At 43.0% G+C, this 21,246-nt stretch overlaps 1 protein-coding gene and 1 long non-coding RNA gene across 3 annotated transcripts in view; both read left to right on the top strand.

The window, feature by feature from the left end:
- Window positions 1–13,072, top strand: part of ARHGEF26 (Rho guanine nucleotide exchange factor 26) — a 70,199-nt gene extending 57,127 nt beyond the window's left edge. For both annotated transcript variants that reach the window (XM_082224064.1, XM_082224065.1), the window contains exons 12-15: window positions 4,019–4,228; window positions 11,195–11,262; window positions 11,897–12,001; window positions 12,666–13,072. In XM_082224064.1, the coding sequence (XP_082080190.1) occupies window positions 4,019–4,228; window positions 11,195–11,262; window positions 11,897–12,001; window positions 12,666–12,808 (526 nt within the window). In that variant the 3' untranslated portion in view covers window positions 12,809–13,072. The remainder of the gene's footprint in view (window positions 1–4,018; window positions 4,229–11,194; window positions 11,263–11,896; window positions 12,002–12,665) is intronic.
- LOC309533420 overlaps window positions 1–16,723 on the top strand; it is a 149,877-nt gene extending 133,154 nt beyond the window's left edge. Inside the window, exon 2 of the long non-coding RNA XR_014220233.1 lies at window positions 15,157–16,723. This is a non-coding gene — a long non-coding RNA (uncharacterized lncRNA). The remainder of the gene's footprint in view (window positions 1–15,156) is intronic.
- The last annotated feature ends 4,523 nt before the right edge of the window (window positions 16,724–21,246 follow it).

Below are 21,246 nucleotides of genomic sequence, written 5' to 3'. Positions count from 1 at the left end.
AGTGTTCTTCAATGATTTTAAAAGAACCAGAGCACAAGAGTAGCATCCTTAAAAGGGTTCTAAAAAAGACCTTGGAAACTAATAACCGGGGTGGGGGCATAATTCCATAGGGAAGGTTATGTTGAGCAGAGAGGTACGCAAATGCAGAATCATATTTTCCAGAGGAATGTAGGCAAAGAATCCTGCCGTGAAGTATGAACATACTTCTTTAGACCTGATTCGCTATGTATTCCCCACCCCCTCATGTACTCAGTTATACTTTGTCTATTTTACAGCAGGTTGTTTTTTTAAGAATCGTTCAGTCTGCTCTGCATCCTCATTAACAGCAAGACAGATACCTGTCAAATTGGTTCACACACATTTAAGGAAGGGATACATTTTTTTTGACGCTATGGTTATTAAATATTCTTACTTCATGGCCTGCAATCCCCTCGGGATACCACTAAAATTCTCTCTCTGTCTAGTGGCTTGTCAGTTCCTGAGATAATCCCAGCAATGGAATGCAGCTGGACTTCTGAAATGTGAAGCCAGCCAAAGGTCAAATAATACTTTGGAATGTTACCTGTCCACAGTTACCAGCTAAAACTGAACTTCTGCTACACTCACCAGGAAGAGATTTGACATAATTAAAAAGCCCTTTCCCAATTAAAAGGATGTCTGGATTTCTTAAACAGTTTGACTTGCCAAGTTAACAGAGCAACAAAAAATAATACTTTTAAATAATAAACTGTAGCGAAAATGCATTTCAGATCCTTGCATTTATTGAAGAAAGAACTTCCCAACAAACAGGAAACGATAAATAAAAGGGAAAGGTGTTTTATTTGAGAAGCTGTTCTTGCATTCTTTGGCATGTGTGCGGATAAAAACTGGAATATAAGGAGCACATCAGAATGCAAGTATTCTTCTTTCAGTGAAGTGGAATATTTTTCTCCTCACTGAATTCATTCTCATTCCATATCCATTTTCATACAACATCTGCTAGTCATCTTCTCCAGAGGTACTCCCATAATAGTGGTTATTGAAAGGGGTGGGAGTAGGGAGTTGGCATTGATTATATAGATATATTTGTTTACATTGCATACACAGTCTAACTCCACCCTCTGAAAACTGGGCCCTCTCATTCCAAAGGAAATCGACTTTCTTCAGAAAAAAATAACCATTTGAATGCAGTTTTATCCAGATCATTTTTCTTGTTATGGCTAATCAGTGAATCTCTATATTGAAAGTGGTGCAGTTTGATTTACAGTATGATCGATTACAGGGAGGGTGGATGGGGTGAACCTCTCAATAAGTGTTTGAAGCTACCATACCTTTAAGACTTGGGGGAAATTACAGGTCTTGGGTATGGTAGAAGGGAAAAAAAATCAATGGGTTTCGTTTTGTGTTATTGAACAGTTGACTGTAACTAACAACTAATGGACATGGAAGAGCTTCACATACACTATTTTTGCCTTTTTTGGACAATATATCTCTGACTTTGGTGATCAATATGCCACATAGAACTGTAGAGGGAAAGATTATGGAATAGTTCCTTAGTCTATAAGATGTATTGAGACTGCATGGTTCAGGTTTGTGTGTTCTTGTGTATTTTTATTGTTGATGATTTCTTAGAGCCGATTTAGAATATTCTGTGGCAAAACGCAAGACTAGATATAAGTCACAGGTGGAAGACCATGTGAACAGATGGTATTATTTCTGTATGGGAATAATCATTGCCGTATCTGTAACTGAGTCAATACATTTGCCACTCAGTACATAAAGCCGGCAAGGCTGTGCATCCATTAATCCAATAAGAACTTCATTCTTTCGTTGTCTTCTTGCATTCTACTGCCCAATTTGAAGTTGCTTCATCTCTTTCATCCACAAGTTCCAGTAAGAGATGAATAAGGACACTTATGTTGGACTTCGCCAAGTAGCAAGTTCTGCATTGGTGTAAAAATAGACTATTATAGTTCAGCTCTTGTCTGTGCTGGTTAAAAAGAAGCTTTATCAAAAGCATTTCTTCATATTTGTTTCAGTTCAGCTTCATGGCATGACACATCCTGTTGTGTATGTGTGAGTTCATGGTTCTGGGGATGAACATCCTGTTCCCCATTGTAGTCTGAGGGTCTTTTCCAGGGATCTTCAGTCTCCCCCAAGTGAAAAAACACACACAGCAAACACAAAATTCTTCAACTTACAGTACTAAATTTGTCTGCCACCAAGCTTGAACATAACTTTTCTATCACATATTTGGTAGGAGCTTTTGAGAAGCCACCTCTTCCCCTGTCTGCCTAGATCTATAGCTGCAGACATGTTTTCATGCACATACTTAGTGCGCTGTCTCAGGTTTGCTGATGGAGTCTCATCATAGAAGATCATCGCAAATGGGAGAAATTAGATAAATTATAATAATAGTATTCCATAAAGAATGAGGTCTTCATCCCCAGCCAAAACTACTAATGAATCTGTGCAAGGACTTCTGTTACCACAGCATGTCCCTGTGCCCCCCAAAATGACTTTGAGGGGATTAGGAGAACCCTCAGAACAGTACGCTGGGGGGAGGGGGAAAGCAGGACCACTCCATTTGGCAGCCTGAAATGCTTGTGCTGATGGAACAGCTAAATCTGTTCTGGGAGTTCCTCCAACTCCCTGGAGCAGATTTGGAAAGGGAATGCACATGGGGAGGAAATCCAGTTGTGCAAATTGAAATCTTTTTGCGCTGGACTAGATGACCCTCGGGAATCCCTTCCAGTTCTGCAATTCAATGAGTCTTACAGGATGAATGCTTTGGATACCATACCTAGTGAATCTAAGTAAAGGGACTGTATTGGCTTTAAAAAGTTTCCTCTGAGTTGGATATTGTCGATATTTCCTATACAGTGGTACCTCTGGTTACGAACGCTTCAGGTTACGAGCTCCGCTAATCCAGAAGTAGCTGCTCCTGGTTGCGAACTTTGCCCCAGGATATGAACAGAAATTGCGCGTCAGAGGGAGGCCCCATTAGCGATAGCGCACCTCAGGATAAGAACGGTTTCAGCTTAAGAACGGACCTCCGGAACGAATTAAGTTCATAACCAGAGGTACCACTGTATACATTCCTTCAGAAGTAAGCTCCACTGAATTCAGTGAGACTTCTCTGTAGATGTATAGCAGGGTTTCCCAAACTTGTGTCTTGAGCTGTTTTGGGACTACAACTCCCATCAACCCTAGCTAGCACGTCCAGTGGTCAGGAATGATGGGAATTGTAGTCCAAGAACAACTGGAGACACAAGTTTGGGAAACCTTGATTAGGCTTTTCAGTATTCAGCTGCCTGTGGAGGGTAGTAAGAAAGGAATGTTGTTTCTCCTGTATCTGATTAGATTTCTGGGCAGTATGCAAGCATAAAACAAACAATATAATAAACTCATGCATGGGAAAGCCATGGATAAAGTCTCAAGAAATAATCCCAACTCCTTAACGTTAAAATGCCTGGATAAATAAATAATGTTTTTGCCTAGTGCCTAAATGACAGCAGTGTTCTGGCCAGGCAAATCTTCCTTGGGAGGGCATTCTATATCTGCTTTCTGCCCCCTGGCTGAAAACCCCCTCTCCCTTTATATAATGATTATCTCACCTTAAATGGAAGAGGCACATGGAGAATAGAATAAAATAATAACTTAGGAAAACTTACGGTTCATCCCCCCTTTTTTTCTTTTTACGTTAGCTTAGTCTCATCCTTTCCTACAATTAAAGTTACGAAAACCTTTGACACCAAAAGAACATCAAATACATGTAAACTTCATCATTGAACGCATTCCCCCCCAGGGCTTAAGCATTAACTTCATTTGTCTTCTTGACAAGCAGGTGCTTTGTAAATATTCAAATGTGTGTATTCCTTCTTCCTTTACCGAAAGGCTGAAAATGTCTGAATAATGATGTGCAATGGACTGTAATCTGAGATTGGCTTTATTGTAGAACATGACTTCCTGGTGCATTTAGTAGCGTTTTGACTCTAAGCAATTGTCTGTCTCTTCTACCCGCTTTTTGTATTTGCAGTGAAGAGAGCTACAATGTCACAGACTATTCCTTAAGGGATCAACTGTTAGTTGAACAGTGTGACAGCGAAGAGCTGAATTCCTCTCCTGTAAAAAACAGCACACCTATTCTTTACTCTCGGCAGACTTCTGCAAATCACCTCTTCAGATTAACTGTCCTAAACAACCATGCAGGAGAGAAGATTGAACTCCTGCTGGGAACTGAAACTCAGTAAGTAAATAACACATTTTTCTCAATCTGTCTTTCACTTCGGATCATCTATATATTTGACTGGAACGTATAGTTATTTTATTAGTCTCTTTAAAGATTCTGCTGGCCTTTGTCTAGGAAATGTAAAATAGTAAAATATGCCTGAATTTTCATTGGCCAGAAAAACCACAAATTTGATAAGCTAATAACGAACTCTTTTCTCACTTCGTAAGACTGCTTGTCGCTGTTGTTTTTATATGCTGCTCATCTGACTTGGTTGCCCCAGCCACTCTGTGAGGCGCCCAACAAAATATTAAGAATGCAGTAAAACATCAAATATTAAAAAATTCCCTATACAGAGCTGCCTACAGATCTTTTTCTAAAAGTCAAATAGTTGTTGATTTCCTTGACATCTGATGACAAGGCGTCTCACAGGCCTTATGCCTGGTTCCCTGAACCTTCATTTCTCACACTGAAGGAACCACCAGAAGGCCCTCGGAGCTAGACTTCAGTGTCCGGGCTGAAAGATGGGGTTGGAGGCGCTCCTTCAGGTATACAGGACTCAGGCCGTTTAGGGCTTTCAACACTTTGAATTGTGCTCGGAAACATAAATGTCAGATAGTAGCCTAGTTTGCATGTTACATTAGACCATAGTAAACTATGGTTTGATAGTTGAGCAGGTGATGTCCACTGCTCAAGTTCCCAGAATGCTCTGCTCCCGCTCTCCTAAATGGCCTCAGCCCAGTATACCTGAAGGAGTATCTCCACCCCCATCGTTCTGCCTGGGCACTGAGGTCCAGCACCAAGGGCCTCGGGCGGTTCCCTCACTGCAAGAAGTAAGGCTACAGGGAACCAGGTAGAGGGCCTTCTCGGTAGTGGCACCCACCCTGTGGAACGCCCTCCCACCAGATGTCAAAGAAATAAACAACTATCTGACGTTTAGAAGACATCTGAAGGCAGCCCTGTTTCAGGAAGTTTTTTAATGACTGATGTTTTACTGTATTTTTAATCTTGTGTTAGAAGCCGCCAAGAGTGGCAGGGTATGTGTGTGTGTGTGTGTATTACGTGGTTGTGCTGGAAATGAAAGCAGTCGTGGTCTGACTTGTCATGTCACCAGAGCTCAGATTTGTGGTTTGTTTCCTCCCAACCAACCATGAGTGGTAAGTTGAGACAAACCTTGGTTACCACTTGTCATTTGTTTGGACGAAACAAACCAGGAACCCAGATTTGGGCAACAAAAAAAGACTGCGCCAGGAACGGCGGTGGTGGGAGCGGCACTGTGGGAATAATTCAGCAGGATGTACCAGCACACTTCTTTTTCACATTTAGCCATCGTTTATTTTAAACTTTGGTTTAATGTAGCATATAGACAAGGCAGCTGTTGATAACCAACCAGTAAAGTATCATTCATATTTTTTGCTTCAGTAAGCATTAGGATGCTTAGGATTGTTTCCGTAATGCAGAGGTTTTTCACAGCGAGCTTGCCTATGCCAGTGAAATGTTAAAGCAAAAAAGGAAGAGGCAGAAAGAAACCTTTTCAAGAGAAGCAGGAATGTGGAGAACCTGACTTGCCGTGGGGAAGTGAATCTTGTGGCATGTTAATGCAGTGTTCAATTTATATGAAAGGGCACATGACTGGGTGGCCACTCTAGTCTTTTAGAATGAAAAATAGGTTCAGTGGAGAGACAGTAAGGGGCTCAAGTCATCCAATGAGCATTTTGGCTGAGAAAGGATTTGAATGTAGTTTCTCCAGTTCAAGTCTATCTCACAAAACGCAAGCCTAAGCAAAGGTGCCCCCGTCTCTGGTGTTTCTGGACAGTAACTTCCATCATCCTTGATCATTGTTCATGCTGAATGGGGCTTATGGGAGTTGGAGTCCAGCAATATCTGGAGGACACAGAGTGTTAAACTATTCATGTTGTGGAGATTTCAGAAGAATACTTCCACACATCAGCACTGTGCAGAAACAGCATCTCAGGCCAGAATGACTCTTTGAACACAGCATTTGAGTCCAAAAAAAATGCAAGAAAAGGAAGTAGATAGTAGGGAATCTCTTGAGGCCTTTACAGAATCAGATGTTGGAAGTGTGGGCGGGAGACTCTTGATTGCTAGCAACTGTTCAGTGGAGTTGTGTTTTCATCTGTAATCAAGCCATTCAGTGGTTAGTGGCACCCTTTATTATTTTTAATACCTATTTTTAATCATTTAGGTTTGCGTTTTTAAAGTCACACAAGATGAAACATCTGGAAGCCATGTTATGGAACTGTTTACATTGATGAGGGAACCTAACCATTCCTAGGGAGGCCCAGAAAGTGGAGATGAATATACATAGTTGGGCTTTTTGTTGTTTTTTGCTGTGTGGTTTGGTCCCATATCCTCTCCATATGTGAGATGTGTGGGTGGCTTCTACTAAGTACCCAAAAGGAGAGGCAGGGGAAAGAGAAGTATTCAAGTTTTGGTCAGTTTCACATTAAATACTAATAAGCTTAAATCTGAGATATTTCTCTTCACCTGAGATCTATCACGTGTTAATTTACTTGAATACGGAACATCTCTGTTGTTAAATTGTCATAGAAGAGCTAAGTCAGGTGATCACAATATGTCCGTGTGTTTGTGTATATACAGTGGTACCTCAGGTTACAGACGCTTCAGGTTACAGACTCCGCTAACCCAGAAATAGTACCTCGGGTTAAGAACTTTGCTTCGGGATGAGAACAGAAATCGTGCTCCAGCGACACAGCAGCGGCAGTGGGAGGCCCCATTAGCTAAAGTGGCACCTCAGGTTAAGAATAGTTTCAGGTTAAGAACGGACCTCCAGAACGAATTAAGTTCTTAACCCAAGGTACCACTGTATAGTGATCCGAAGCAATGGGAGTTCTGAACTTTGTTCAGCTCATCTGAATGCAGTGCCAGTATGCAGACCAATGATATCAATTGTGAGGCTGTGATACCAGGGAAAAGAAGAGTTGGTTATGCCTAGGTTCATTTTTGTGTTAATCAATTTATGTGCCACATCTTCTATCTCTTATGTGGATATCTTGAATATTAATTGGATGTCTTCTTTCTCTTTCTTGGTGTCTCAGCTGCCCTGGGCTTTTTTAGGAAGAATGGTTGGAAAAAATTCTGATAAGCGTTGGTGTAACTGTTGAAACCTTGATAGACCCCACCTGCTCCCTTTACTGCGTAGAATGCATTCATTGGTTTTATGCAGATGCACTTAAAAAAATACCTTTCCGAATAGATTTTAGCCTTTCTGATCCCATTTGGTTATCACCCCTTTGCTCATTGGGGTAATTGTTTTTTAAATGGTGTGGCATTTAGGTGTGGGGTGAATAACAAAAGCTCAGAGTGATTCTACCCATCTCCCTGTCCCCCCCAAAAAACCAAACAACGATGCCTTGAAAATTTAGTAACACAACAAGCAGGTTAAATGGTTGCAGTGGTACCTCGGGTTACATACATTTCAGGTTACATATGCTTCAGGTTACAGACTCCACTTTGCTTCAGGATGAGAACAGACATCGTGCTCCAGCGACGCAGCAGCAGCAGGAGGCCCCATTAGCTAAAGTGGTGCTTCAGGTTAAGAACAGTTTCAGGTTAAGAACGGACCTCCGGAACGAATTAAGTACTTAACCGAAGGTACCACTGTACTGAGAAAAAGCTTTTTTCTGAAATGAAAACTTTTATTATTATTAAATTTAGATACCACTCTGTACCCGCAGGTCTCAGGGCAGCTCACAGGGTAAAATCACAATATAAAAACACAGAATACACAATCAAAATAAAAACAAGAACAACCCAATAACACCCCCCCCACATTTTAAAATAAAACTAGGCCTTATTGAGTAGCTAATAATAAAAAGCAAAATTTAAAAAGAGGGAAATACATTCCCCCTGAGATCTATGGGTATAGAGTGGTATACAAATTTAATTAATCAACGATGACAGCAACAATCCTAGATTAGACCATTTACCCAACCAAGCCAATAGTTTGCATCCTTCGGTTTGCATCCTTCAGTTCAGCCTGACAGAAACTGGTCATAAAAATGTGGTCCTGCGACAGTTTGAATTTCTGGTTCTGTTTTGCTCCATGTAAAGATTCCCCACATAGACCCAGTTTAAGCAATGACATTACCGTATTGCTAAAAATTGTAACATGTACAGGATTTTGTTATTGCTGTTCTGGGGCTTTGTTGTTTGCAATATATTTCATTTTAGCTAAGCACTGTAGTTCATGTAGTCAATAGTGGATTTGATGAAACCATGGAAACTGTCTAGCAAAATTTGATACAGCCTGGGGGGAAACTCTGGAGTTCAGGGGGAAGAGGGTCAGCCTTTTTCTTCTGGCCAAGTTTCAAAGATTGTTCAGTTGTAGACGATAGCAACAAGAAACATCTTGTTTGCTGTGGTACAGATCCTGACTCAAGAAAATTCCTTGGGATACCATAAGCATCCAAGTAGCTTTCCACAAAACTCAAAGGATTGTATCTGTCTCCATGGAAACTGTGGGGTTAAGTGGGGGGGTATCTACACAATGGCCCATAATGAAGTCTTGCCGAAGATGTTTTACAGTATTTTTCTTTCCAGAAATTAAAGTAGCCCTGAAATTTCTTATTGTACTTGTTTCTTACAACATTAAACCACTTAGTCCTTATTAAACCACTTATATACTGCAACAATATTAGAATAGCAAGTGTAATGATGTGGATGATTTAGATATGATTCCTGCATTGCAGTGGGGCTGGACTAGATGACTAGATGATACCTTGCAACACAACAATTCTGTGGTTCCAGGAGTAAAGTCAGTTTCCAAACCCATGAGCAATAGTTGCTGGAAATACCGTATGTTCCGGCGTACAAGACAAATTTTAATCCCTGGAAAATCACCCCCAAAGTCGGGGGTTGTCTTATACGCCGGGTATAGGTGGAGCCGGGACGCGGGTGGCACTGTGGATTAAACCACATAGCCTAGGGCTTGTCGATCAGAAGGTTGGCGGTTCAAATTCCCGCAACAGGGTGAGCTCCCTTTGCTCGGTCTCTGCTTCTGCCAACCAAGCAGTTCGAAAGCACATCAAAGTGCAAGTAGATAAATTGATACTGCTCCGGCGGGAAGGTAAACGGTGTTTCCGTGCACTGCTCTGGTTTGCCAGAAGCGGCTTAGTCATGCTGGCCACATGACCCGGAAGCTGTACACCGGCTCCCTCGGCCAGTAAAGCAAGATGAGCGCCGCAACCCCACAGTCAGACATGACTGGACCTAATGGTCAGGGGTCCCTTTATCTTTATACACGGAGCCACCTGTTGGGAAGGAGGAGAGGGAGCCGGTGAGGAGAGGCACCCCTTATGCCGTCGCTCCTCCTCCCTCCCCACAGAAGGGGACGCAGCTGCCGCTCTCTCCTCACTGTGGAAAGTCCTTCCGAGCGCTACAGTCACCCGCCCACAGGCTGCTGCCATGGGAGCTGGATCTGGCCTCCGCCGTGGCTGCGCGGGGCTTCACTCGGCTCGCGGGAGCCATGAAGAGCCTGCCGCAGTGAAGTGGTGCACGGCTTTGGCCAGGGCTCCAAGGTGCTGGGCAACCCCACAGATGAGGGCGGCGGAGGCCAAGGCGGCCGCTCACAGCTTTTTCCCGGAGGGAGGGAGTTCCGCCCAGTAAATGCCTCACACGCCTCGGGCTGCTGCTGCTGCAACGGCAGAGGCAGCGGAGGGGTGCGCGCTCTGACCCTGGCGGCGCTTGGCAGGCGGCCAAACTCTATAACAGCAAAAGTTGGGGGGGTCGTCTTATATGCCCAGTTGCCTAATACGCCGGAATCTGCAGTAGTTGTCTCCTACAACTGCCCAAGCTTTAAATATGTAATTGTCTTTCTTCAGTTGAGAAAAGGAATTTGTTGCAAGAAGAAAAGTTACCTCACAAGCCTTGGTTCCATTTGATAACTATTCAGAGCTTTTAAGCCAGCGGTGGATGCAAGCGTTTGCATGCGATGGGGGTGAGCTCCCATTGCTCTGCCGGAGCTCCTGCTGGTCTCATCTTTCCTTCCTTTCAGTCATTTTTTCTTTATGTACTGAAACTTTGTATGACTCGATAGCTCGTTTTTGAAGAGTTTGCTGGATTCATTCCTACCCTTTCCGGTCTGAAAAATGAACCTCAAGCTGTCTTAAATGCATCATAAACCACCATAGATATATAACTGGGATTCCAGGATTTTAAAAGCGGCTATAACTTTCCCGAAAAGGTATTCTCCTGCTGAATGACCTAAGTGAGAATCCCTTTCACAATGGTCGCACTGAAGATTACATTTCACTGAAAAAAAGCTTTGTGTGGTACCAGTGCATAACGACATGCCTAGGTCTTTAAATTTGTTCTTTTGAAACAGATCGTAGCTTAGCCATTTGTATGAATGGTTTGGTGGGAAATTATTCTTGGCCATTTCATCAGTTATCAAAATGCCTCCTAGATATTTTTTTTTGCTTTGGAAAGGTATATAGTTCTTCAGCTAAAATTATTATTTCAACTCCGATTTTTCCCATCCTTCTGTTCTGTTGACAATATATGGGTTTGGAGCACTGCAGGCCTTTAATATACCCTTGTCAATAAGATGGGCATTCTCTGGCATAGATTTGAAATGTCTTTGCTTGCAGAGAGCTATGTAAAATGCTGGATTGTGTGATTCTGCTTGTTTCCTTCTGCTGCCCAGAAAAAACACTTATGTTTCAGAAGCCTCACCCAGTATCCCTGTCAGCTAGTTCAGAAGACATATTCCTAAGGTTAATATATGAGTTGTCTACTGGGGAAGGGCCATAGCTCAGTGGCTGAACATTTGCTTTGCATGTAGAAATGGGATTTCCCAACAGACAGACACAAAGAGGCCTTCAGAGAAGATGAATATACTTTCCCATAACAGTGAGGGAGGCTTTGAGTTCAGGGAGTGCAACAAGGGCCATATATCAGCCGACTGAAAAACACACTTCAACCTTTCATCTCCTTTTCCAGGAATGAGCGTGCTCGCTGGATTACTGCACTTGGGAAGAGTAGCGATAGAGGAACCGTGGACCGGACAAGTAAGTGAGCAGTGAAACTGTTCTTTGGGGCTTTGACACGAGATGCACTTTATACAGATCTTAAAACATAGAAGTAAATCTGTTGCCTTTCAGTATTTTGTTGCTGTTGGGGAGAGGGAACGAAGGACCATAACTGTAATCATCTAATAATTCTCTCTGAACCATTTTCTTTTGTGTTAAGCAAAAAGGAAAGCATATTAGCTCTCTGGAAAATTGGGTGAATTAAAGAGACATGCTCCAATAAGGGTGATTGCAAGATGTCTCTATCGTACTACTTGGTAAAATGGTTGTTTGAATCCTTTAAAAAAGGAGAAGAGGCAGAGAAGATATAGAAGTTCTAATTCAAAATAATTCTAAAACTCATGATCCAGACAACTAGGTACATGAAGTCCTGTTGTATTCAATGGGGCATGATTGAAATTGGTTTTCCATTTAATGCATTTTTTTTTAAAAAAAAACTTAAATGTGTCAAAGAGCCATTGTAGTTTGTCTGCTGTTGACCAATGCCTTTTTATCAAATCATTTGGTTCCTGGAAAGTGAGCTGGGAAGCAATCAGCTTGTCTTTTGTTATCACTTAAACTGAGCTTACCCTCAGATTTACCATGTGGATCAATAGATATTCTCTCTTCTCAGCACTAACCCAGGTAGAAGTCATCAGATCATACACTGCGAAGCAATCAGATGAGTTATCTCTCCAAGTTGCTGATGTAGTTCTGGTCTCTCAGAAAGTTAATGATGGTGAGTGGAATTGCCTATTGCTTAGCTGCCATAAATGGAAACAGTCATTTCATACCATCACAAGGATACTTAGCATCTGCCTTAAAGCTAAACCACAGGAGACCTGGGGATGGGTGAATCGGTCCAGTTCAGTTTTCCACATCAGTCTGCAGTTTTTTGGGTGTGTTTTTTAAAGAAAGTCCTCAATGAACTTTATTAGCATTTTAACACAAATTTATCCTAATACAAACATTTTTGTAAGGTTTCTTTGTTTAATATAAAGCATTTTTCTGCACATTTCAATCTACTGTACACATTACTTGGTGGAGACTTATGCCCTAGGTAAACTAGTACCTTGCTTACGATATATTGGTATGACTACTGCAAAGGAAAGACATAGCTTCAATTGGCCACAATATCAGAAAGCAAACAATTATCAGCTTATCACTGAATACACTTGCAAGTGGGCACATCGAAAACATTTGGCTGGCCACTCTGTGAAGCGGGATACTGACTCAAGGTTATAAGTTTATACCCACTTTCCTGGGAGAAAGCCATATTGAAATCGGTTTGACTTCCTTCTGAGTGGACCTGTGTAGTAGGATCAGTAGAGCTTTGATCTGATCCAGCAGGGACCTTCTGTTTTAAAGAAGCATCATATTTAGTACTTCATTATACATTTCAGGTTGGTATGAAGGCGAGCGATTGCGGGACGGAGAGAGAGGCTGGTTCCCAATGGAATGTGCCAAGGAGATCACTTGCCAAGCCACAATTGAGAAGAACATGGAAAGAATGGGACGCTTGCTGGGCCTAGAAACAAACGTATAGACCCTCACTGCCATATCTGTTCTCTAGGGTTTGCACTAAGGAACATCTGGGCTTCTTGGTCTCATCCAGATGGCCATTTTATAGTTGAAGCATGTGAAAATAACCACTCGCAGATAGGTGTCGTCATTAGGAACAGAAGCAGCCATAAAAGCAATTGCATGCTGGTGGGGCTGTTCAGTACAAAGCAGTAACAGGTCGAACTTTTTATTTCTTTTTTATAACCAATAGTCACTTTTAATTAAAACCCGATTTTACACTTATAAAGAGTTCCTAATAGAATTATGACTTCCTTGGATTATCACAGTGGGCTAACAACTCTTGAGTCAATTTGAATGCACCTCCTTTGTTTTACAGACCAGCTCTGGAACCTGCTCAATTTATCTTCCCTTTTACATTCATTGCTAGACCCTTTGGATTTCTGTATTATTTTCTCAGTCATCAAGGGAGGCCAGTGTGCAAAAGCAGGCGTTAGCTGGGGGTCCACATCTTGATTCAATCAGCTGGATATGTGCATCTTTTGATGTCCAGATAGAGCCATTGAGTAGAATCTACCAAGCATTAGCTACGACTAAAGCCTGTTGAAATATGTGACGGGTGCAGCTAAATGACCACTCTGTTGATTTCACTACAGTTCACAAGTCTTGAGAGTCCATCTTGCCATGTGATGCCCCAAATCTTCCTGATGCAGTGCACATGGAAGGTGTTGAGGTGCCGCTCCTGGCGCATATAAGTTGCCCATGCCTCGATGCCATAAAGCATTGTGCTCAATACGCAAGCCTGGTAGACCTTCATCTTGGTACTGGGTGTTAGCATCACATCCTCCCATACCCTTCTGGAGAGGAGAGCCATAGCTCAGTCCAGCTCAGTGTTGATGGCTATGCTGGAACCCAGGTAGGCAAAAATGTCTACCACCTCAAGCGTGTGGTCATCAGTGTTGATGCGTGAGGTGCTGGTGACATCCTGACCCAGGATATTGGTCTTTGCCAGGTTGATGGTGAAGCTGAACAGCTTGCAGGTTTGGGCAAAACTCGGTAGAGCTTCTCCTGAGTGCACTGTCCAGCTTTGTCGTCTGTAAACATCACCTCTCGGATAAGGACTTGCCAGAGTTTTGTCTTGGTGTGTAGACGTGCCAGGTTGAATGGACTCCCATCACTCCTTGAATCGAAGTACACTCCATCTTCAGTCGAGTGGACGGCATAGAAGAGCAACAGGGAGAATATGCCAAAGAGCAAGAACACAGCCCTGCTTCACACCACTCCTTATAGAGGTGCCTGTACACATACAGCTCTCTGTCCTCCTTTGGACAAGCAAGAGACAATATCAGAGTTCAGGGAAACATGTCAGCCAGCCAGAAGCAGTCAAGGAGGGCATAAAGCAAGACCAGTGAGAAGTGTGGCCTGGGGAGAATTTGTAACTAGGAAGACGCCTGAGGGTCAGAAAGAGAAGCCTGGAGTTTCTGGGCCTGAGATTCCCTGCCCTTTCAATAAGCTAGACAAGTGTTGGGATTCTTACCAGGCAACAGACACATGGGTACGTGGTTTTGTTTTCACAATGCTAGCAACAAAGGGCTCTTCTGCAGTAACCCTTCAGAAAATGCATTGAGAAGGCAGATCCTGCATTAAGTCCTTCTTACCTATTCATTAGGGGACACGGGTGGCGCAGTGGGTTAAACCACAGAGCCTAGGACTTGCCGATCAGAAGGTTGGCAGTTCGAATCCCCATGACGGGGTGAGCTCCCATTGCTCGGTCCCTGCAGGGTAGTCATGAAGGAATACTTAAAATTTGGGTTGGGGCAGGGTTAAGGTTAGGTGAATATGTCCATTTTTGTTTCTCCCCTGCGAAGTAGGTTAGGTTGAGGAGGAGTACCAGGACAAAAGTCACCCAGTGAGCCTCATGGCTGAGTGGAGATTTGAACCCTGGTCTGACACCGTTCACCACTGCGCCACGCTGGCTCTCATTACAAAAAATCATTATGCAAAGCCATTTCCCCTAACATAATGCAATTTCACGTGTTGTTTTCACTACTATACGCATTTTTATGCACACTAGGCTAGGGGGGGAAACACATTGCAAAATTGAGAGATGCACAGGTTTGGAAGGATGACTGGGTTTGGTTTCACATATTGTTCTGAAAAGTAAGAATCCTGTAAGTTTGCCTTTAAATGTGAATTAAATCAAGGTATTCTCCCCCATAATGGGGACGCGGGTGGTGCTGTGGGTTAAACCACAGAGCCTAGGACTTGCCGATCAGAAGGTCGGCGGTTCACATCCACGTGATGGGGTGAGCTCCCGTTGCTCGGTCCCTGCTCCTGCCAACCTAGCAGTTCGAAAGCACGTCAAAGTGCAAGTAGATAAATAGGTACTGCTCCGGCAGGAAGGTAAACGGCGTTTCCGTGCACTGCTCTGGTTCGCCAGAAGCGGCTTAGTCATGCTGGCCACATGACCCGGAAGCTGTACGCCGGCTCCCTTGGCCAATAAAGTGAGATGAGCGCCGCAACCCCAGAGCTGGCCACGACTGGACCTAATGGTCAGGGGCCCCTTTACCTTTACACCTATTCACTGAATAAATGGGGTTTCTACTTTTAAAGAGCAGCTTCAAGAGCAGCTGGGTCTTAGTGCTACGCGAGCATGCATGCTGGATTTTAGTTTCAGAGCAGGTATTTCCTCTCCCCCCGCCTCCCATTTTTTAATAACGCCTTGTTGAACCAACAGGTTACGTGACATTTTTGTACTATGCCTAACACCAGACAGGCAAATGCACAGCACGAGAGCATCTCACGTGTTAACTGGATTGAGGAGCAGGCACTGGAGAGTCGGCTCTATATCTCTCGTAGCATTTTCTTAGGAACACATTTACAAGGCTAGAAATACTATTGATTTCCACGTTATGTCCAAGGTAAGTGTTTAGACCAAAATTAGTAGAGAGGAACAAGTTCAGTCCTCACGTGTGCTTTTGAAAACGTGTTCTAGCAGTTCCCTCCCGCCCAAAAAGCTGTTGAAGGGAGGCATTCGAAGATATTGTGTAACAAGGTTTGCCTGTGGACCTGGTATGGTTGTCCTTCCCTGGATTTAGCAGTTCCAAGTGCACTGTTACGAAATGGATACTATTACATATGGATGAAGCAAAAAATAGGAAGTGAAAGCAGTCAAGGAATTGATTTTAAAGTGGCTGGACACAAGGACCATGTTCCAAAGCGTTGCCCTAATTTAGAGCAACTCAGTTGCATTTTATTTAAGCAGTCTTGCTCCCATCATCACAGCTAGCTACCTATGATTGAGGCTACTGGACTGTAGCCATAGTATACTGTCTCCCCCTGCCCCTCTGGAGAGGGGGGGAAATGTTATGATTTCATTGCCTGCTGAATGTCTCATGGTAAATCTCCACTTAGGAGTCTTGGCAGGAATTTCTTGTGAAATGAAGATGTAAATAAGAGTTAATTTGTAATTGCATTTGTAATTAATTTATAAATAGGAATTCATTTGCAATGCGTTTCCTTTTTATGTAAATAAGCATGGCATTTTCTACATTTGTATTATAAGGAACTTTGTAATTTCTCACTTTACAGGAATCAAACAGTGGTAAAATCTTTTGACATTTTTTCAGATGGATGGAAAATAGTACTGACATAACCAGACAATGAATTCAAATAGTGTTTAAACCTGCACATTAGTTTCTACTGAAGCATGTATTAGTTACAAGCGCTGGAGCCCCTGTTATAAAGGCAAGTGTTGTATCTAAGGGTACAAAGGAAGCATGTACATTTTTGGAAAAGTTGTGGAAATGAAACGGCCTTTTGCGATTGCCTTTATTTTAAGCAATGCTGTGAGTGGGAACCTGTGTAGGGTTCTATGCACTACTTTCAATACATTAATCACTTTGCATGCAAATAAATCTGCTTCTACGCCCATCCATAAGACTGCAGTTCTTTTCCTTCGTAATGCAGAAATTATTACTAACCCAATAACCACTCAGTTTGTTATGCACAAGCAGTATTCACACCTGAACTGCTTGTTGCACAGGAGCTAAACTTTGTTCCCAAAAGGACACAATGTGTGACTTGCTAAGCGCCATTCTGTACATTCTCTGGAAATACATTTCAAGGTAATGAGCCAATGAAAGATGAATGAGACTACTTTGAATCTTGTATAGACATTTAACAAGTCAAGGTAACGGCTAATTCTTTTATTGGGGAATGCTTTTATTGTCCCCACTCCCGGATTTGCTTTTTCTACGTATCTACCAAGTATTTGCATACAATGAATAATCTATACACTGACCGCAATTCAAAGTGGGTAAAGGTGAACCCAAGTCATTGAAATTTAAGTTTGGCTTTAATTCAGTTAGGCATAACTTGATTTTTTTGTTTGACGACGGTGTTATTGTTTCACACACAGTTCATAAATCAATAAAGTATATGCACATCCAAAGCACCATAACCTGGAAAAACCTGAAACATAACTTGCTGTATTTTTCGCTCTATAGGACGCACCTTGTTTTAGGGGGGGGGGGACAAGAAAAAAAAATTCTCCCCCTCTCTGCCCAGCACCCCTTCAGTGAAGCGGCAGGAGGTGCTGCGCAGAGAGGGGGAGAATTTCCCCCCTCTTGTTTTCCCCCTCTAAAGCAAGGTGCCGTTCAGTCGCCTTCAGGCGGTTACCTTGGAAGCCTGGAGAGCGAAAGGGGTCGGTGCCCACCGACCCCTCTTGCTCTCCAGGCTTCAGGTTCCTTTCGACCTGCTCTTTGGGGCTGGCAGGGGAAAGCCCACCACCAGCCCCAAAGAGCAGGTCGGGGAGCGGGGAAAGGCGTGCAGCGGAGAGGCTCCTGCCATAGCCCCCCGCGCACTCTCCAGGCTGGAGAGGTGACACGCAGCTATAGAGGCTTCTGCCATAGTCACACGTCACCTCTCCAGCTGGGAGAGGGTCGCGGGGGGCTGCTTTAGCCACACGCGTGCTCTCCCTGCCGGAGAGGTGGTGCGCGGCTAAAGAGGAGGAGGAGGAGTTTGGATTTGATATCCCGCCTTTCACTCCCTTTAAGGAGTCTCAAAGCGGCTAACATTCTCCTTTCCCTTCCTCCCCCACAACAAACACTCTGTGAGGTGAGTGGGGCTGAGAGACTTCAAAGAAGTGTGACTGGCCCAAGGTCACCCAGCAGCTGCATGTGGAGGAGCGGAGACACGAACCTGGTTCCCCAGATTACGATACTACCGCTCTTAACCACTACACCACACTGGCTCTCAAAGAGCTCCCAAAGAGCAGGTCGGGGAGCGGGGAAAGGCGTGCAGCGGAGAGGCTCCTGCCATAGCCCCCCGCGCACTCTCCAGGCTGGAGAGGTGACACGCAGCTATAGAGACTTCTGCCATAGTCGTGCGTCACCTCTCCAGCTGGGAGAGGGTCGCGGGGGGCTTGTTTAGCTAAAGAAGCCCCCCGCGACCCTCTCCCGGCTGGAGAAGTGTGTGGCTAAAGAGGCTCCTGCTATAGCCGCGCGCCACCTCTCCAGCCGGGAGAGGGTCACGGGGCTATGGCTTCTTCGCTCCATAGGACGCACACACATTTCGCCTTCATTTTTGAAGGGGAAAAAGTGCGTCCTATAGAGCGAAAAATACGGTAATTTTCAGCCCATCATAGCTCAGTTGGTAGAGCATCATGGGTTCAAGCCCTCCCCCTCCCCCATTGGGCAAGATTCCTGCATTGCAGGGAGGTTGGACTAGATGACCCTCTTTGTCCCTTCCATCGCTACAAATCTATGATAATCACGATTATTTGCATGTACAAGTGTACATAAGTGGCATGTACACCTCATTACTATTTTGTTCATGGTGATGAGAGGTGAGCATATTTCCACATTCCAGGAGGAAAAGATGCCACTCTTACAATTCACTCATTGCTTTTTGAAAAAAGAAAAGAAAAAAGGTTGGGATTCTGGATTCATTACTGCCAAGCCAGAACTCTTGGCTGGCATAACTTTCTTAGCAAGGACACAAGTGACTTTTAACACAATAGAAGAGAATGGTTTTAAATTACACTAGGCCATACAGCTGCAGCACTGACCTGCTCTGGGACAGCGGCTGCTCTTCGTGTCCTTCCTGAACCATTGTAATGTAGTCAAGCTAGAATTTGTGTCTGGGGCCCATAGCATGCTGAGCCCACACAAATCTAAAGATGCTTGGGGAAGGGGGAGATATTACATAATAGTCAAACTTTGTAGCCCCACTTAAATCAATGGATAATCTAATAATTTACTTATCTGGATACCACCTACTGTGTAAACTTTTAACAACTCTAAACAGGATTGGTCTATATGACATAGCTGCCTAGCCACGAAATGTTAGAAAAAGCCATTCTGATTTCTGCATTTCTCCTGACTTTTGAGTAGAACACTCAGCTGCTTTTGACTCAAATAAATGTGCTGTTACAACATACTCTTAACACTATTGGAAAGCAGTGTGTGGGTTTTTTAAAAAGCTTTAATATTTCATTTTGTATAGTACTGCAATAACCACTATAATTATTTCCCACACTGCATATGAAACCCTTCCATTGCCCTTTAAAACAATCTCACTAAGGCATCAAAATACAAATAGAGGCAGCTAAATTGTTTTCATGCATCACTGTCAAAATGGTGTTTCAGGTTTTTTTGGTGGGAAGACTAACCCTTCCCTGTCAACATTCACACACTGAGTCCTGGAGCGTTTATCTCGAAGATAAAATCACACAAGATACTGCCCAGAGGCAATCTTCTTTGATATTTCACATTCAACACTATTGCCAAGTTACTAACAGCTAAGTGTGATCATTCTGAAATGTGTGGGGTGTTTTTTTTCCTATTTCATTGATCCAGCCCTACGTAAATATTTTATGACCTGTCTGTGGCTTCTGATGTTTTTCTTTTAACAAAATACATTGGACAGTGAACTTAAAAGTAAGACAGAAGATAATGGAAAATATAACACTAACATAGGTACAGTCCTTATCTTCTAACTTAGAAGCACGTGCATTTAAAAGCAGGAATATTCTTTAAAAGAAGCTATGCATTCTACTCTCCAGTAACACAATTGGACCATGAGAACACCTACAAAAACAGTAGAATGAATATTGCCAGTCATCCTTACTGCACGAGCCTTTGTGAAATGGGAAATATTTTGTAAGACATCCTGCGATACCTGTATTTGGCACCTGATATAATACAGAGCATGGGCAAATGAACAAAAGCCTTCTGTTGCTTTCTCAATTTAACCACTACCTTGAGTAATAGAGGGAAGTGATATGCAGATAACCTACTGGTGATGCCCTGGATATAGTAATTAATATAGTAATATAATTACGCAGAGTAGATGATGTCATAGAACTGTAACAGCATTTTAGACATTGCATCTTAAGTATGTTTTCATTTTCAGTTGCACCACTCTGTATCCAAAAACAAATCAAGCAACCGTCAGTGCTTGGGTTGAAACTTACCTACCGGGAAAGCCGATACATGTGTTGGCTTCTACTTCAAGGCTTACCATAGTCATCTGGTTGGCCACTGGGAGAACAGGGTATTGGGTTTAGCTAGGCCTTTGATCTGTTCCAGCAGCGCTCTTACCTAATGCAAAGCCCATTTGTGCATCTCTTCTTCCGCCAGAGAGCACACACAGTTTCATCTCCATATAGAAACATCATGTAGCCTTGTGCAGTTGCATGACCACTTACGGACAGATAATATTTATTAAAGAAGTTCAAGCAACTGAGTGCAAGCGTTACTTGCCCACAGAAACTGGCTAGCTCATGTACCTAAGTTAATTAGTGGCACTTCAGCAGCCTGTGGGGGAAACTACCAGCGATTTACAGAGGTTTCCATACATGTCCCTTGGAGACAAATAGTCCATTTGGCTAATTAGAACTGCACAAGCTTTTGCATAATTGGTCTGAAGAAAAGCCTCACACTGTACTTTCTGATTATTGGCTCATTTCTCGTTCATTAGCAAGATCTTAACAAAAAAGATTTAATTGCATTAGCTCTACTTAATGCCAATGTGTTCATTAATCAAGATACATCAATTTTATCAGAATTTTTAAATGGTAGAAAAATCAGTAATTGGGGGTGGGGTGGGGACAAGCCAGCAGAGAAACACATATATACTATACAGAGAACAGTCCAAACTGGGTGAATGAACTCCAATGGGAGTTCTTAATCGCTCACTAAACGGATTTCTAAATTAGGGTGTTTAGTAAAATGGGGTTCCCAAGATTTTGCCATTGCTTTTAAGGAAAATCAATTTGACAATTTGATGTAATTAGTCTATTCAAATCAAAATAGGAGATTTTCTGTGGGAAATCAGAGATATACAATGTTCAGCAACAAAACCTGGTACACAACCCTGCAATCATTGGTTATATTTCTACAACTAAATTTAAAACTTCCATTGCAACCTATAGGAACATTTTGGGGTGGCAGTGAAGTG

This window comes from Podarcis vaucheri (genome assembly GCF_965113315.1).
Source record: "Podarcis vaucheri genome assembly, chromosome: 5".
In the NCBI taxonomy this organism is placed as follows: Eukaryota; Metazoa; Chordata; class Lepidosauria; order Squamata; family Lacertidae; genus Podarcis; species Podarcis vaucheri.
This window is presented reverse-complemented; position numbering and strand designations above follow the sequence as displayed.